This window comes from Microcebus murinus, chromosome 9 (assembly GCF_040939455.1).
Source record: "Microcebus murinus isolate Inina chromosome 9, M.murinus_Inina_mat1.0, whole genome shotgun sequence".
Taxonomy (NCBI): Eukaryota; Metazoa; Chordata; class Mammalia; order Primates; family Cheirogaleidae; genus Microcebus; species Microcebus murinus.
In genome coordinates, this window is record NC_134112.1 from 98199470 (window position 1) to 98217075 (window position 17606).

At 54.1% G+C, this 17606-nt stretch overlaps 1 protein-coding gene across 3 annotated transcripts; it reads right to left on the bottom strand.

The window, feature by feature from the left end:
- Window positions 1-5612: 5612 nt before the first annotated feature.
- ASB10 (ankyrin repeat and SOCS box containing 10) lies at window positions 5613-15310 on the bottom strand. 3 transcript variants are annotated; one of them, XM_076006206.1, is made up of 5 exons: window positions 14966-15310; window positions 13921-14188; window positions 10419-10938; window positions 6079-6192; window positions 5613-5798 (listed from the first exon to the last, which is right to left on the bottom strand). In XM_076006206.1, the coding sequence occupies exons 1-5, from the start codon at window positions 15234-15236 to the stop codon at window positions 5613-5615; spliced, it is 1359 nt and encodes a 452-aa protein (XP_075862321.1). In that variant the 5' UTR covers window positions 15237-15310. The 3 variants fall into 3 exon arrangements, with proteins under 3 accessions (XP_075862321.1, XP_075862320.1, XP_075862322.1); XM_076006205.1 differs by lacking the exon at window positions 14966-15310 and adding an exon at window positions 14334-14761; XM_076006207.1 differs by lacking the exons at window positions 6079-6192; window positions 14966-15310 and adding an exon at window positions 14334-14900.
- Window positions 15311-17606: the final 2296 nt, after the last annotated feature.

The window sequence follows — 17606 nt, forward strand, 5'->3', positions numbered from 1 at the left end:
TTATCCGCTAATTGTGGATGACTCTGCTCACCTCCCCCATTCTCAGACACAGAAATGGTGGCGCCCTAACCCTTTTACCTTCCCCATCCTCCTGATTCCCAGCAGTAGAGTTGTCAATCTAGAGGCAAAAGTCACAGACACTTTGGCTTGACAGGTGCCTCGGGTCAGTGGGCAAGAAAAAGACTAAAGACAGGCAGTCAACAGAAGAGTGACCCAAGCTTTAGGACACAGAGCAAGCCTGGCCAGCTAACGTCAGTATTATCGGATCACTAGGAAACTGTTGCTTATTCAGGTGGGGCCAGGGAGAGCCCAAATAGTTAAAACCAATTATAGCAAAGCCAGGCAAGTTTAGGAAGAAGATGCAGTCTAAGTAGGGGAAGTAATTTGGATGTAGTGAGGAGGAAAACCTACACCAAAGAGTCTCAGGTTGTCCAGCTGAGACAGGGCAGGGCAGGAGGGAACTATGGATCTCAGTGATATTTGTTTCAATTAGGAGTGCTGTGTTGGCCTAGCGAGCACAGCTAATGTCAGGCTGCTGCATTTAAAATCAGCACCCTGAAAGACACTGTCACCAGGGTGGACTACAGCAGAGGACAGGCCTCAAGAAGGGAGCTTTCTTTGGTTACGCATTGACTGATAATTCATCAGAGGTCAATACAGTCCTGATCTACCATGGGTACTACATTAAACTCAGTGGAATTTCTAAGAGACAAGTCTGGTGGGAGGATGTCATGATGGAGGAAGTAGAGGTGGCTTAGCTTTAGGTCTGGGAATCCCAACTTACTACTGAAATACTTGTCTAAAGATATTCTTCAGAACAACCTTACGTTAAATTAATCAAGCACCTCACTGTGAAAGACAAGACTTCAAAAGTGTATTGTATTTAAAAAGTGAGAGGTCAAGTACTTGGTTTGATGGCTTAACAGTGTTGGATACATAATAGAGGCTTATTGACTTGATCAATTATTGAGGTAACTTTGGGCTACGATAACTGAAAATTAAAGCTGTATGAACACCAATCAAATAAGGCATGAAGGAAGAGCCATTTTAAAAATAACTGCCATTCGTTTATTGCACAGGTAATAAAATCACGCAGTACAAAATTCCAAAAGCTCAAAAGAATATATACTGAAACATCTCCCTCCCACCACTCCCACCAATAAAAGACCACTTTAATAAGCCTGTCACTCTCTGGTAGGACTGAATGGATCATGCATTGTCAAGGACTCAAGGTTAAAGACCCTCTGCTCTTCAAGATGTATGCCACCTAGCTCAAGCCCAGAGCGTATTGCTCAGAACTACATTCTGTGAAGTGGATTCTCTACTCAAGCTGGCACAGAGAATTCAGGCTTACAGCTTGGTGCCAACAAATCCTTGTGGGCCACCAATTCTGAATTGAGGCAACTGAGACCTCAGGGACTTTTTATTGACCTGGTGTGGTTCATGTTTGTTAGATACTGTATTTTATAACCTATTTATATCCTCTATCTGTTCTCTTGCCATGCTGGGGTTATGAAGTGTGACTTCCCCGTAGTCCTTGACATTCAGTAACATTCACATATACAGTGGCAACTGCAGCAGCCCATTTCCTTTCCCTGCGCTTTCATGGAGCATGGAACTGAGGCCACATGGTAAATGGAAAGGGCACTGGCTGCAGTAAACGACCTGGAGGCAAGTCCCTGTTCTGACCCCACACTGGGCCATGTGGCTTTGGCCTCTCTTTGACTTAACTTCTCCATCTGTGAGAGAAGGTGATTACCAACTACTCTGCCTAGACAGAAAGCCTGTGCAAGGATCAAATGAATATGAGAAAACAACTGCTAAAATGAGTTCCTCCTGCACTAGATAGACAAAGAGCAGAATGGCCAAGAATGGAAGGGACTCATCTTCTCCCAGATCAGCAGCACTACAAAATCCACTTGTTACTCTCCCATCAGTAGTACCAAGAACAGACGCTGCCTTGATCAAATCAGAACAGAGCTAGCTCCTTTCTTTACCAGCAGAAAACCATGGCTCTCCTCCTGAATCCCTGAACAGGCCCATTATGAGCACGTGCCCCGTCTCATTGTCTAAAATGGAATTCTAGAAGTGCTGCTTTAGTTGTCCACATGCTCTGAATTGTCCCTTTCTCACTTCTCCACGTTTGGGAAATGCTCCCGTAGAGGAACTTTATTTTTAATCTACCCTCTCTGCTTGTGCCTATGTCGGGCCTCATCATCTGGCCTCTCCTTCATGTATTGCCAACCAGCACCTAGGATGCTAAGAAAGAAGTATTCCAAAGTCAAAGTCAACGGATCCATACCTTCGACTCAGTCATTGGCCAGAGAAGTCCTCCCACGCTGGGTAGCCTTGGGCCGTGTCCGCGGGTACCCTCTGGTGGCAGCAGCGCGTAACTGCGGTCACTGCGAAGGAGGTGCGGAGTGCTGCAGCGCCCCCTGGCGTTAGTCCAGGAGACGCGCGGAGGGCAAGGACAGGACCAGGCGAGCGGTCCAAAGGTGAGCGCGCCAGGCCCTTCTAGGTACCTGTGAGTGCGCTGGTTGGGCGGGGGTGGAGGGAGGGTTGTACATGAGTGTCTTAAAGTCTCGTATGCATGCGTGCAGGTTTCTGTATGCTTTCTGTAGGTACTTGAGCCCTGTGTATCTGCTGAGCTAAAAGTGTGTCGTATGTGTGAGCCCACGCGTTCACACGCGGGTAGGTTGGTGGCGGGGAGGTCCGCGCCTCCAGTGCAGGGCGGAGTCCTCATGGAGGCGTGAAATTGGTTTGGAGCAAACACATTACGGAAAGCAATTACCGGGGAGAGGTTCTGGGCCCGCGGGACCAACAGCCAGGAGGCTGGGGAGGAGGCCCCCTCGCTTACAAGTAGACTGGATGTCTAACCCGGGAAAGGCCCTTCCTGACATTGCCCTGCTAAGGGGACGATATGTGAAGTTAGGCACAGCCCCCTTTTTGGCCCCTCCGCGTGGCTTTTCTTCCCTTCTTCCTTAAAAAGGACATCTCATGACCCAGTGCTCGCTACGTAGGGTCAGAAATCCCTCTCCCGCTTCTAATCACTTTAGGGGAGGCACCCCCTCCTTCTGTGAAGTCTTCCCAAATCCCGACCCCTAGTCTTCACCTTCTTCTTCATGTCCTCAGAAGAAGGACTCCTGCTCCCACGTCTATTTTGCATTCATTCTGTTGTTCTGTATCTTCTAACTAGTTGTTCACACACTCGTTTCTCAGACTAGACTGAAAATTCACTGAGGGCAGAAGCATGTCTCATTCATAGCTGTGCATCAGGTAATAAAGCCTGGGGTTCAGGACGCGCAAAATAGATGAAATGGGTGGGATTCCATAGAGTTCCCATCAAAATTCATAAACAGGGCTCTTGAGAAAGCCATCCCCTTAAGAGTCAGGATTCTCTTAGAACAGGCTTTAAACATCTTTCACATGCCAGTGATCCCACTTCTATCCGCCCAGACCTGCCCTCCTCTCTGAACTCCAGATTCACAGATCCAAATGCCCTCTTAACACAGCCTCTTTGAGATGTTTAATAGGCAGCTTCAATTCGATATATCCAACATCGATCCTTTGATTCCTGCTCCTTTCTCATCTTCCCCACCCTAGTAATTATTAATAGCACCACCATCCATCCAGTTATTCAAGCCAAAAAACTGGGAGCCACCCTACATGATGCTTTTCTTCCGCTCCCCACATCCACTCCACAGCAAGTCCCACTAATCCTCCAAAGGATCCCAAATCTCGCCCGCCACTACCCACCCCTTGCCTGGACCACTGGTCCTGGTGGCTCTCCTCTCCCAAGCCACTCAACAGCCGGAGTGAGCTTTTGGAACCTACAACTCTGCTCTTCCCCTCTCTACTCACATGGCTGATCCCTCCTTGTCATTCAGGTCCCAGGTTAAATGTCACCTCCTCAGAGTAGGTTTCCCTTGTCACCCGATCCAAAATAGCTCCCACTCTGTCACATCCCATTTTGCAAGTGTCTCCCAGGGCTAATCAGCTTCTGACACCTCCTCATGTTTGCTTAGGGCCAACTCCGGTGGGGACTGCAGGGCAGGCCTTGTCTCCCTGCCGCCACCGGTTCTGGAACGGAGAATGAGCGCCGGGACCTTCCCCCAGGCTCCCACCCCCACCCGGGACAAAGGCCGTGACAGTGAGTGGGGCTCACGTGGCAGGTTCCCGCGAACATGCCTCCAGGGAAAATGCATTCCTGACCCCTGACCTTCCCCCTGGGAAGGGGGGCTTGACCCCTGGCCTTCACCCTGGGGCCTGTGGGGTCAGGGCCTAGAGAGCCTCCGCTGCTTGCTGACCCCGAGCCGCGCCCGCGCCCCCGAAGCCACACGGCCAGTCCGCCCAAGGCCCGCGAGGCCACTCACTCCCACGCCGCGTCTGCCCAGCCCGGCTCCTCGCGCCTCCGGCCCCGCCCCCGCCGCCGCGGGTGGCGGGAAAGCCGAGCTCTGGCGCGTGCGCGCTCTGGAGCCCCGGGCGCTCTGCCCGGGACCCTGGGCGCCCCGGACCGGATCGCGGTGCACCGGGCCGGCAGCTGCGTGGCGACCTCCTTCCCGCGGGCTCCTCTTATAAAATCCCGCGACTGCAGTGACCCGCGGGCACTCTCCCTCTCTGTCCCTTTATGGATGGAAACTTGAGCCCAGAGAGGCGAGAGACTTACGGGTTCCCCCACAAGTTACTGGCAGAGTCGGACCGAAGCAGGGCCACGAGACTCTCCGCGCCGCGCTCTGGCCGCCACAGAGCCCTAGGGAAGGAGCAGATGAAAAGAGGCAGGAACCAGGCGGGCATCGGTGCCCCCTGGCCTGCAGTGTCAGGCAGTGGTGGAATGGGTTCCTTTTTTCTAGACCTGGGCTTTTCGCCCACTTCCTCTCCACCTGAGCTGTGGCTGCACTCCGCGCTTGGCCACCACCACCTCCTCACTTGACCTCAACTCTGCATTTGCACAGTGACAAGTCCTTTATGCCTCTTCTAACACTCTCTCACCAGGTGGCCGTTCCTCCTTTTCATGGGGCTGGAGTCAGCCTGGGATTCCTCAACAGCTGCTGGATGCCAAAGAGGGAGGTGACACAGCTGGCACAGTGGGACAGATTCGGGGCCCCTCTAAGTCTGCCCATCCTGACTCCCCTGCGAGGGAGCCAGCTCAGAGGATGGTCTGTTGGAGACAGCGCCAAACAGCCTGGAGATTTTTAATGCACATACAAGGTTCGTGCAGGCTGGAAGGGGGTCTCAGGAGAGCCCCAAGAGGAAAGCGTCACTTGCCACAAGTCCTAACCCTCTTCATCAGACATCACTTGGCTGCAGAGGTCTTTCCGCCTCTCGCTGGTGGAAATCGAAGCACCCACATCTGTCCGCAGAGACAGACCTCCTGCCGCCAGGGCCACCTGGCCTGAGTTGGTGCAGAGAAGCCGCCCCGCAGGCTGGGGCATCTGCTCTCAGGCTCTCTCAAAAGGCAGTAGACATCTGGAAGGAGAAGTTTGGATTCAGAGACATCCGGTGGTCCATGGGTGGGCCGGTTCTGGCCCGGGCTCTCCCTCAACCCTTCCTTTGCCTCCTACCCATCCCCCACCCCCAAATGTCTGTCACTGTCCACAGAACCCAAGACTCACCTAGTAGAGCACGTCCTCAAAATCGAGCTGCAGGTAGCGGAGCAGGCGGGGCGGCAGGGGCAGGCGGGGCAGGGCGTGGGGCAGGCAACCTGCCAGGTGGGAGCGGAGCGCGCAGCGGCTCAGATGCTGCAGCGATCTGGGCTGCCTCGCCAAGGCGAAGAGGGAGGAGTAGAAACGCTGGTGCTTCTGGGGGCAGAAGGAGGGGCTCAGCGGGGGGGGGGGGCAGCCTTGGACAAGTGGCACCCACTCCTCCTTACAGGGGTAGGCTGGTGACTGGAGGGTGTCTGCAGGAACCTCTTAGAAAGAGTGTGTGTTTTGGGTGTTCACTCTCTGAGTTCTCTTCTCTTGGGACATGAGCAGGTCGATGGGTAATTTCTGTGTGGCACTGACGGGGCTGTCATTTAGGGGGTGGGAGTCTCTAGGGGTCAGGCTGAGTGAGTCTGTGTTCAGGGTCCTGGAATCTGACCTGCAGAGTTTCAGGTGGTACCAGGCTCATGGCCTCCTCGGGAAGCTGCATGCCACTGTAGGTGTTCATCAGGACTTCGATGGTCCGCGGGGACATGCACCAGCGCTCCAGCACCTGGAGGAGGCAGAGACGCATCGGTCCCCAGCCCGTCCATGCAGGGTGACCAGACAGCTCTAGAACAGCTCTTGTGGGTTGAATTTTGTCTCCCGTAAAATGTATTGAAGTCCTAACCCCTGGTACCTATGAATGGGACCTTATTTGGAAATAGGGTCTTTGCAGAAGTAATCAAGTTAAAATGAGGCCATTAGGGTGGGCCCTAATTCAATATGACTTGTGTCCTTGTAAGAAGAGAAAACAGGCACAGACACATACACAGAGAAGGCCACGTGACAACAAAGACAGACACTGGAGTGATGTGCGTACAAGCCAAAGAACACCAAGGAGTGCAGGAAACCACCAGAAGCTAGAAGAGAGGCAGGAAACAGATTCTCCCTTAGAGCTTCCAGAAGGAACCAGCCCTGCCAACACCTGGCTTGTGAACGTCCAGCCAGTACAGGAATGAACTTCTATTGCTTTGAGCCCCAGGAAACCAATACAACAGCTCTCATTTCTATTGTCCTTAACTTATGCCAGATACCTTTCTTAGTACCTTACTTGTATGAACTCTTAATCCTCATCCCTACAAGGTATGAAGTAGTATTATCCCCATTTTGCAGTCAAGGCAAACTGAGGCACGGAGAAGTTAAATACCTTGCCCAAATTGTACTTCTCACAGTCTAGGCCTGGCAGCGTGGCTTGCCCTTAGGCACTACATCATCCTGCTCTCCCTCAACAAGGCTCTGTGCTGGATTTTCTGCTGGCTAGAAAGGGGTCCCTGGCCTGTGGTAAAGATCCATCCCTGTATAAAACAGAATCTGCTGGAGGCCAGGTGAGGGCTGGAGACAGTTACAAGAGGGAGGGAGGGAGGGGAGCTGGGTGGTCAGGGAGGGGCTCACAGAGGGGGCCTGGGCTCTGAAGGCAAGATAACTCAGGGGCCAGGAGGGCATTTGGGGTCAAGGACTGCCTGTGGCAGCAGTGGAGGGTTTGGAGCAAGGGTAGGATCTAATTGCAGCCAGATTCATCTTTTTTTTTTTTTTTGAGACAGAGTCTCACTCTGTTGCCCTGGCTAGAGTGCCGTGGCATCAGCCTAGCTCACAGCAACCTCAAACTCCTGAGCTCAAGCAATCCTGCTGCCTCAGCCTCCTGAGTAGCTGGGACTACAGGCATGCACCACCATGCCCGGCTAATTTTTTCCATATATTTTTAGTTGGCTAATTAATTTCTTTCTATTTTTAGTAGAGACGGGGTCTCGCTCTTGCTCAGGCTGGTTTCGAACTCCTGACCTTGAGCGATCCTCCGGCCTCAGCCTCCCAAAGAGCTAGGATTACAGGCGTGAGCCACTGCGCCTGGCCCAGATTCGTTCTTTCATTTCTTCATTCAGCAAACATTTACTGAGGGCCTACTACGTGCCAAGCCTGGGGATCCGGCAGTGAGGAAGACAGACAAGGTCCTCGTTGTCTGGGAGCCTGGATTTCAGTGGGAAAACATGAGAGACGTGTAAGTCATTACCTACTGATCTGCTCTGCAATGAAAACGAAGCCGGGTCAGGGGGCTGTGCATGGTTGGAGAGGGCACCACCCTAGGTGGAGAGGCCAAGAAAGGTCTCTGAGGCGGCAGCCTGAGCCAGTGGAATGGCCGGTGAAGGGAGCATCTGCCTGGTCAGAAAGGCAGCCACCGGCCGGACAGACACTGGTGCCATGACGCCCGCCTGTGCCTGCCCTCGGTGCCCGTAGCATGCTCGCGCTCCCTCCGTCCATCTCTTGCTGGATCTCTAACCGCACACAGTGGCCACAGGGCCTTTGTAAGATCTGGAAACAGCTAAGTACCGTCTCCCAGGCAGCCTTCCTGTACATAACCCACGCACACCCCAAACCCACACGACTGCATGGAACATCAGGGGCTTTAAAACCTGTGCCTGCTGAGGAGAAAGGACCCTTCTGCCTGGCAGGTGGGGAGCGCAGCAGCAGTGGGAGCAGGTGGAAGGCCAGGCCTTGTTAGGGGCGGGCCCGCCCAAGGGCATTTTACACACCCAGGCCCCCTGCTTCTTGACCTGCATCTGCGCAGTGCAGGAGCGTGTGGGGGGAGGCCTCTTTACCTCCCCAGACCGAGGGGAGAACAGGCTGGTTCCGTCTGACTGTCCTTTCCACCTGCTCCTCCTGCCAGCCCCGCAGGCCTGCCCGTTTATCCCCTCCTCTGCACCCTGTGCAAGTGCTCACCCTGCCCGACATGCCCGCTCCTTCCTCCTCCCTCTCTCCAAAAGCCACCCACCCATGGCCCACCCCCTCTGGGAAGCCCCTGCAGCTATTCCAGCTCATACTGCTCTCTGCCATGTCTAACAACGACGCCCTGTAGTGGGATGGTGCCTAGCAGCTTACCAAGGCTGTCTCATGCATTAACTTTAGAACAACAATAGCCAGCAAGGATTGAGCACTAACTATAGGCTGGGCCCTGTCCAAAGGCTTTCTGTGTATTAACTCTACTTCTCACACTAACCCTATGAAGAAGGCATCCTGTTATAGCCCCATTTTACAGATGAGGAAACAAAGGCCCAGAGAGATTAAGCAACTTGCCAAGGGTTGCACAGGAAGCGTGCCTGGCTCCAGAGCCTGCACTCTTAGTCACCACTGACCTCAGAGGTTGTTGAGGGGATTGAGGGGACCCACATAACAGGCAACACCCTTAGGACAGTGTCTGATGTGGATTGGAGTCAGGGCTGCACTTGCTCCTACTGTTCCCCAATGCTCTCCTGCAGCTTTTCATCCCTGTTAGGGAGAAGCTGTAGCCCATGAAAGGAACTTGGGGTTCAAAGAATTCCAGTGACTTGCCTGCGGTCACACGAGCAGGCATCAAAGCTGGATCCTGGACCCAGGTCTCCTGGGCACCAAGTCCAATGTGGTGGCTACTAGACATCTGGCTGGGGCTGGCATCTCACCGCAGACGGCCGTGGGGACTCTTTGCCAGGAAGACAGGAACCCCAGCCAAGGCTGGAGGGCAGGCAGATTGTGGAAAGGGACACATGGGGCACCTTGCTCTGTTGGCCCCGCGGTTGCAGAGACAGGCTGAAGGGTGGGGCAGGGCTGCAGGGTGGCAGTGGGGTCCTGGGAAATGCGTTTGCAGCTTGGAGTCCTCCTCCCTCCCCGCCCAGAGGGGAAATCATTAGCTGTCAGAGCTGCCTTCAGATTACAGGGAATTGCTTGTCTCCTAATTATCTGGTGTTAATAGGAGATTAATTAGTGTTAATTGTTGATTTTCTTGTATTTTCCCAAAGGGGAGACCAATCTGCCGAACTCTCGGGCTGTTTAATTATTTGGTCTTGCTTAGGAATCCAGACAGATGCTTCTAGGTTTGTGAGCAAAGAGGAGAGGTGGGGACAGAGGGGGTGGGCTCAGGATGGGTGGGGCTGGGTGGGACTAGCCCCTGGGCGGGGCAGAGGGGACCTGCCCCTGCCAGCCGCCCTCTCAGAAGGCTGCTGCAGTCCTGACCCGCGTCCTCGGAGAACGATGTTCCCATCCCGGGCCCAGTGCCCTTGACATCATCTAGTTGAACCCACTTAGGGGAAATTAATATAAAGTGAGATATAAATTGAAAACTGACGGTGAGCGGCGTTTTCACAGGCGCCAGGACTGTGGCGGCTGGTGTGGGGGAAGGTGCGAACTGCTAAGCTCTCCGCAAGCGGGCCCACATCTGCTGGTAGGTGTTCAGGGGGCCTTGAGCCTTGTGAATCAGGCCCATGAGTTTCCCTGGGGGATCCTCTCCTATGTCCAGGGTGTCCCTCATGGACTGGCCCTACTGCCAGTTGGAGCTTCCTCCAGTGCTATTGTCATCAGCTCCCTGCCCTGATGAAGACCCTTTAACAACTTCCCGCGCCCACGTCAGCCCTCACTCCTCCTGTCTTTTCAGATCCTTTATAATCTGGTCCCACGGCACTCGGTGCACCTTTATACACACACATGCACACACACAGGACACACATGCACACACCAGGTATACACGTGCACATGTGCACACGTGCACGTATACGCATGCACACGCGAGCGTGCACACACACATTTCCTGCTGCTCTGCGTCTTCTCCTTTACCCCATTTGGGCTTTGCTTACTTGTTGAATGAAAGACAGAGAGAAGGAGCTAATCTATGTGCACAGGTGTTCTGGGCCACATTCTACAGCAAGCTGAAGCACAGGTCTAGGTCTACCTGTCCCCTCACCATGGTGGCCCTCCTGCTGCCTTCAGTCCCCATACCTTGGGGAGGGCTCCGGGCCAGACGCGGACGGCACCATGGTTGAGCAGAGCCCGCACCATGTGCTCAGGGCTCTGGGCCAGGGCTGCAGCTGGGCCCTGCAGAGCACAGTGCAGGGCCGTGTGTCCCCCATAGTCCATGGCATTGACACTGACGCCACAGGACAGGAGCAGCTCCACGACAGCAGCATGGCCGCGGCGACAGGCCAGGTGCAGGGGCCGCCTCTTGTCCTGGTCAGCAGCATCGGCATCTGCTCCGGCTGAGAGCAGCAAGCGGCACAGCTGGAGGCAGCGGGCGGTGGTGGCCTCGGCGTCGGCGGGGGACCGGCAGCGGGTGTCGCAGGCAGCCAGCAGTGGGGTCCAGCCTTCTGCATCACGGGCATCAGGGCATGCCCCACGTCTCAGAAGCAGGTCTGCCAGCTCCACATGGCCAAGCCGGGCGGCCACATGCAGAGGAGTTTCCTCTTCTTCCTCGGACCGACCATCCACTCTCGCCCCAAACCTCAGGAGCAGCTCCGCGCACCTAGTAAGGGCAAGATGGCGATGGGGAGGAAAACGGGCATGGACCCCTTGCACTCCTGCAGGTCTGAGCAAAGCGAACATGGCAGGGAGCCTTAGGTGGCTCTCAGTTCTATCTCCCTCCACCTTCTAACCCGCCTGTCACTGGCCATCCGTGCAACATTTTACAGGATCACAATGTTCTCTTTTAAAGTCCAAACAGTTTCTGTTGGATTAGTCCACCAAATCCTCAATGGGAACAAAAATCACAAGCAGTTATCACTCAGAACAGGCCCCCTTCTAAGGGCTTTACGTGTATTAACTAATTTAATCCTCACAGCACTCCCAGGGTAGGTGCTCTGATGAGTCTCACGTCACAGATGGGGAAACTGAGGCTCTGGGGCTTGAAGGTCCCATGCAAATTTGCACAGCTAGTAAGGGGAGGACCTGGGGTTGGGGTCCAGGGGCGGCAGGGCAGTTGGAGGGCTCTGCATGCTGGGACTGGAGCAGCAAGTGGGGCACGGGGCCCAGCAGGGGGGCAGTGGGACAAAGAACAAGACCAAAACTGGCCAAGCAGACTTGCTCCAGGCTGGCCCTCACAGAAGGCTGCACATGCCTGTAGCAAGTGCGGGGAGTCACAGTGACGTGTGCCCCAAACTTAGGGGCAAAGGGGACTTAGCTTCTTTGAGCTCCAGTTTCCTCGTGTGTAGAATGGGGACAATCAATAATACCGTGACCTCATGAGGTTGTTGTCAGATAAGTCCTGAAAGGCCATCATCGTAAGAGCTCAAAAACAGTAGCAATTGGCAGAGGGGTGTGTGGTATAGAAGGGAAGGATCATGGGGCTCGTTAGATTATCCCGTCTACCTCTCTGTATGTTTGAATTGTTCCATAATAATTTGTAAATAGATTCGTTTACTCAAGAAAGGAAGGCTTTTCTTTGGGTGTGATCTCAGTGAGGCTGGCAGGAATATGGTCAGAACTAAACATGTGGGATTGTATGGAACCTTGCTGCGCGGTGGTAGCCGCTGCCCACATGTGGCTATTAAGCACTTGCAATCTATCTGGTCCTAAACAGATGTGCTGTAAGTGTTAAATACATACCAATTTTGAAGACTTAGTACAAAATAAGCATGTAAAATATCTCAATTTTTATACTGATTACACGATAACATTATGGATATATTGTATCACATAAAATGTATTATTATGATTAATTACACCCATTTCACAGATATTTGTATACCCATGTTCACGGCAGCATTATGCACAATAGCCAAAATGTGGAAGCAACCCAAGTGTCCATCAACAGATTGATGGATAAACAAAATGTGATATCTACATACAGTGGAATATTATTCAGCCTTAAACAGGAAGGGAATTCTGACACATGCTACAACCTGGATGAACCCTAAGTGGAATAAGGCAGCCGCAAACGGACAAATACTGTATGATTCCACTTATAAGAGGCCCCTAGAGTAGTCAAATTCATAGAGACAGAAAGTAGAATAGTGGTTGCAGGGCCTTGGGGGAGGGGAAGAGTTAATGTTTGATGGGTACAGAGGTTTAGTTTGGGAAGAAGAAAAAGTTTGGAGATGGATGGTGTTGATGGTTATACAACAATGTGAATGTACTTAATGCCACTGAACTGTAAACTGAATAATGGATAAAATGGTAAATTTTGTGTATATGTTAATGCAATTTTTAAAATTCATTTACATGTTTCTTTTCTTTTCTTTTCTTTTAGAGACAGGGTCTCACTCTGTCACCCAGGCTGGAGTGCAGTGGCCTGATCATAGCTCACTGTAACCTTGAATTTCTGGGCCCATGCGATCTTCCTACCTCTGCCTCTTAAGTAGCTGGGACTACAGGTGTGCACCACCACACTCAGCTCATTTCATTTTTAAAATATTTTGTAGAGACAGGGTCTCACTCTACTGCCCAGGCTGTTCTCAAACTCCTGGCCTCAAGTGATCCTCCCTTCTTGGCCTCCCAAAGTGCTGGGATTATAAGTGTGAGCCATTGTACCCAGCCTCTTTCATTTTTTGTTGGGGCTACTAGAAAATTCTAAGTTGCATATGTGGCTCACATTAGATTTCTGTTGGACCATGCTAGTGTAGAACACATCTTCAACCATAATATGATTAAGTCTGTGGAATCCTCTGGAGGCTGAGGCTAGCAAGAGGGAGAGAGTCCACCAAAGGGAAACCCAAGGATCAATAATTTGGCGTTGTTCAGGGGCAAGAGGCGAAACCCAGAGGGGGTGCAGTCAGGAGGGAGAGAGCCTCTGCTGTGTGCAGACCTAGTGCACAGGTTTGCCGAGGCTGCCTCTGCCTGGATTCCACGTCTACAGACATATTGGAAGTGGGGACTTACCTTCCCAGGTTCCTTATACATACATAGATCATGATTATTTAGGCCAACAGCGAACAACACCTTGACACATTTGAGTGCATTCATCAGTTTCCTGTGAGTTTGGTCAGTGACAGTCCCTTGACCCCATTTATCTGAGGGTGCCCTGCCAATAAGGAGTTGCCAGGCCTGCCAGGCTGGGAACCAGGCCCTGCCCACAGGGACCACGGCAGGCCCCAACTGGGGCCACTGCCCTCTGCAGCCTGACAGGATCCCCGGAGGGCAGGACCGTGACTCAGTTGCTGCCATACTGAGCACGGTGCCTGGAACATAGGATGAGCTCGGAAAACGTTAGCACTTTCAGCCGTACCACCTCCCTGTAATGGATGCCAACACAGGCCATCAGCTGGGCCCCACCACGGCCTTTCTCCACCCCGGGAAACCAGGAAATGGTCCAAAGGCCAGGCCACTCCAAAGGTCACGGGGCCAATGGTTGGATGGCTTGGGAATTGCACCCTGACCCCCACCCCAAGCCAGGACTGTGCTACCCCAGCCCGCGGCGCCTGCCGCCCCATGTGCCCCCTGGCCCTCCCTGGGAAGGCCCCTTTGCCCCGCTCCGAGTGCAACCAGGGGGTGGAGGTGAGGGGTCACTCACTCAAGGGTGCCAGGCCCCCGGCACAGATGCAAGGGGCGTTTCCCATCCTGGTCAGGGATGTTGGGGTCGGCCCCTGCCACCAGCAGCACGTGGACGCAGTCCGTGCGACCCTCCGCGCACGCCTCGTGCAGGGCGGTGCGGCCCCCGGGGGCGCTGTCCGGCCTCGCCCGCCGCCTCAGCAGCAGCCGCAGAACCTCCGCGTGGCCGCGGCTGGCCGCCACGTGCAGTGGGGTGGTCAGCTCCTCTTCGTACGTCAGAGACCAGAGTCCTAGGGACAGGCGACACGGGCCTCAGATCCCGAAGGGAGGCAGAGCGCTGCCGGCCGGCGGGGCTGGGCGGAGGCAGGAAGAGGGAGCCGGAGCCCCGCTGCAGCCGCCCCTCTCCCGCCCAGCGCCCGCGCCGCCCGCCCGTACTCAGAGCGCGGATGTTGAAGCGGAAGTCCCTCCATCGCTCAGGGTCGCTGGTGTCAAAGACAGAGTCAGGAGCCAGGCCGGTGCTGGAGTCCGCCAGGATGCGGGACACAGAGCCCACGTCCCCGGCCAGCACTGCCTGCCAGAAGGCCAGGGCGGGTCCCGAGGCCGTGCGGGTGGCGATGGGTCCCGGGCCAGCCTCAGGGTGCTCCTCGGCCCCTCTGCCAGGCGTCTCCACCAGCCTGGCACAGAGGGTGTGTCTGTCACCGGGGGGTTCTCCCTGCCCCCTGCATTCTTCTGGGGACCAGCTCATGAGCATGTGGGAAGGGGGCGGGGTGGGGGGAAGAGAGGGAGCGGCCAAAGACAGAGGGAGAGAAGGGGAACCCAGACAGACAGAGGCAGAGGGTCCCTGTGTCCCCGGCTCTGGGCCTGGTCTGGCCACGCGTTCAGCCGGAGCTATTCTGGGCTCCGCATGACTTCATTCCTAGGCCAAGGTTTAGGATCTTGGGCAAGCTTTGGAGTGGGGGAGAAACAGCCAGGGGCATCTCCTTTTCCTCAAGCTCCTGGGACTGCTGTACCTGAGTGAGGTGCTCAGCCCACTCTCCCCCCCCCCAGGCCACCCAGCTGCCCCTCACCCCTCTGGTGGCTGCTCCAGCGAGGCTCCGCGGCCCTGCTCTCCAGCAGCAGGTCGGCTGTGCTGTTGGGGGGAAACAGCTCCTGCAACCTCGCCAGGTCCCCGGTGTAGAGGGCATTCTGCAGGGCCATGTCACGGCAGAGCAGTGGTGATGGCCGAGGGGTCCCCAGGGCTGGGCAGGACTGGGGCCCCCAGACCCGGCAGGTGGGCGCTGAAGGGAGGCAGCCCAGGTGGTGCTCCCAGGGGGGAGGGGACTTCCTTCCCCCAGGCATGGCTAGTTTCTGGGGGAGAGAGCCAAAGCCACAGGACTCGGGGCAATGCTCCTGGCAGCTGGGCAGGTGGGCGCTGGGCCCGAGCCGGGTGGGGCCCAGTGTGGGAGGAACAGGAGGGCACACACAGGCCAAGCCATAAATAGCCCCGACTGGCCTGGCTGTCAGCACCCAGGACAGAACTCTCAGGCTGGGAGGGGGACTGGGGAGGCCTGGAGAACAGAGCGAGGCTTGAGCCCTCCAACCCTGAGCTTCACCCCAGGGTTGGACGACATTGGAGTTGTTGCTGGCCAATCTGGCCAGTCTGTCATCTCACAGGTAAAGGAGAATATAGCCCAGAGAAGGGAAGCGATGTGTCCAAGGTCACGTGGATAACTTGTTGCAGAGCTGGGGTAGAACCTGGGATCTCAAGCGCTTTGTTTTCTGTCACCTTCTTCACAAATCAGCCGCCTGCTGCCCATGCTCTGATCCCATGGGTAGGGCCTGTGCCTGTCAGATAATGTTTCCTGCCCTCCCAAATGTCATTGGTTAGCCCTGCACCTTCCCACTCCCAAACCCAAGGGAGGGGTTCAGAGCAGTGACAAACACTGGAGGCTACCCCCACGGTGTGAGGCACCCCCCAGGGAATCCTCTCCAGAACACAGACTTCTGCCCTGGGAATGGGGCTCCGCCCACAGGCAGCAACAGAAACACCCCATGCCCATCCTGGGTGTTGACCTCCCTCTACTCATCCTGGGTGCTGACCCCCCTCTACTCATCCTGGGTGCTGACCTCCCTCTACTCATCCTGGGTGCTGACCCCCCCATGCCCATCCTGGGTGCTGACCTCCCTATGCCTATCCTGGTTGCTGACCCTCCCCTGCCCATCCTGCATAGTGACACCCCCATTTTCTTGGATGACCCCTGGATCTCCCACTTGGGAGACCCCTGGATCTCCCACATCTCTACCCTGCCATGGTTAGATGGGGCTTCAGCTGGAGAGTGAGGAAGCAGTGCCTCTGCCTCCTCAGGCAAGCTAGGGTACGACCGCTCTCTTTGGGGGAATAAAAAGAAAAAAGGGGAAAAAGAAAATGTAAGAGCAAGCTGGGCTGGGCTTGGGCCAAGCAGTCGCACCTCTCTAGCCGACACTGGCTCTTTAAAAAAAAAAATTTTTTTTTAATCAATTGCTTTTTTAAAAAAAGTTTTATTTTTAATTAATAAATAATAATTGTATATGTTTATGGGGTAAATATTACATGTTTACTCTGTGTAATGATCAAATCAGGGTAATTACCTTATCCATCACCTTAAATATTATCATTTCTTTGTGGTAAGAACATTTAAAATCCTCTGTTTTAGCTATCTGGAAATATACATTATTATACACTGTAGTCGCCGTGCTGTGCAGATCACCAGGACCTGGTCCTTGTCTCATTGTAGCATCGGCCCCCTGACCAACGTCTCCCCTTTCCCCATCCACTGCCCCCCCCAGCCCCTGGTGACCACCTCCTACTGTCTGCGTCTATGAGTTGGACTTTCTGGATCCCATGTATGAGTGAGATCATGCAGTATGTGTCTCTCTGTGCCTGGCTTATTTCACTTAACATAATGTCCTCTAGGTTCACCCGTGTTGTCGTAAATGACACAACTTCCTGTTTTGAAGACTGAATAGTATTCCATTATGTAGATATACCTCATTTTTTTTTTTTTAGCCTTTCAATTATCACTCAATAAAAGCTTCCTTTTTTAATTTAGTTTCCCGACTCTGTGCTGTGCCTTCAACAATTCCACGACTTTCTGCTCCTCAATAGGGAAAGCACGCTCGATCCTGCCATGGACACATGTGGCACCACCAGAGCCCTGCTGGCGTGTTTTTCCATTTTAGACACCCTATGAGGACTTTAGGTCCCACAGCATGAATGCCCAGAGTCAGTACCTGGGCCTGTGCCACCTGCAGCTGTTGGTGCTGGCCCAACCTCCCTGGTATAAAGGCAAACAATCCTAGGGCTCAGGACAGCCTGGTTTTGTTAGAGGCTGTATTGTAGGTAAGCCCAGGACTGTATGTCAAACGCTGGACTGTCCTGAGGGCCTCCAGGCAGCATCCCTGGAAGAGGCTCTACCTCATTTTCTGTACGCAGTTCCTCCCGGTGGACACTTAGGTCGTTTCCATATCTTGGCCTGTGAATAGCGCAGCAATGAGCATGTGAACGCAGATGTCTCTTCCACATACTGACGTGAATTCCTCCGAGTATATACCCCGTAGAGGGATTTCTGGCTCGTAAGGTAATTCTAATTTTATTTTTTCTGAGGAACTCTGTACTATTTTCCAAAATGGCTGTACTGACTTCCAATACTGCCAAAGTGCACGGAGTTCTCTTTTCTCGGTATCCTTCTC

Coding starts and splice junctions, on each gene's coding strand:
- ASB10 (XM_076006205.1), bottom strand. CDS start 14,649: ATGCTCATGAGCTGGTCCCCAGAAGAATGCAGGGGGCAGGGAGAACCC. Junction 14,189..14,333: donor CTTCAACATCCGCGCTCTGA/GTACGGGCGGGC, acceptor GCCTGTCCCTAG/GACTCTGGTCTCTGACGTAC. Junction 10,939..13,920: donor CGGGGGCCTGGCACCCTTGA/GTGAGTGACCCC, acceptor TGCCCTTACTAG/GTGCGCGGAGCTGCTCCTGA.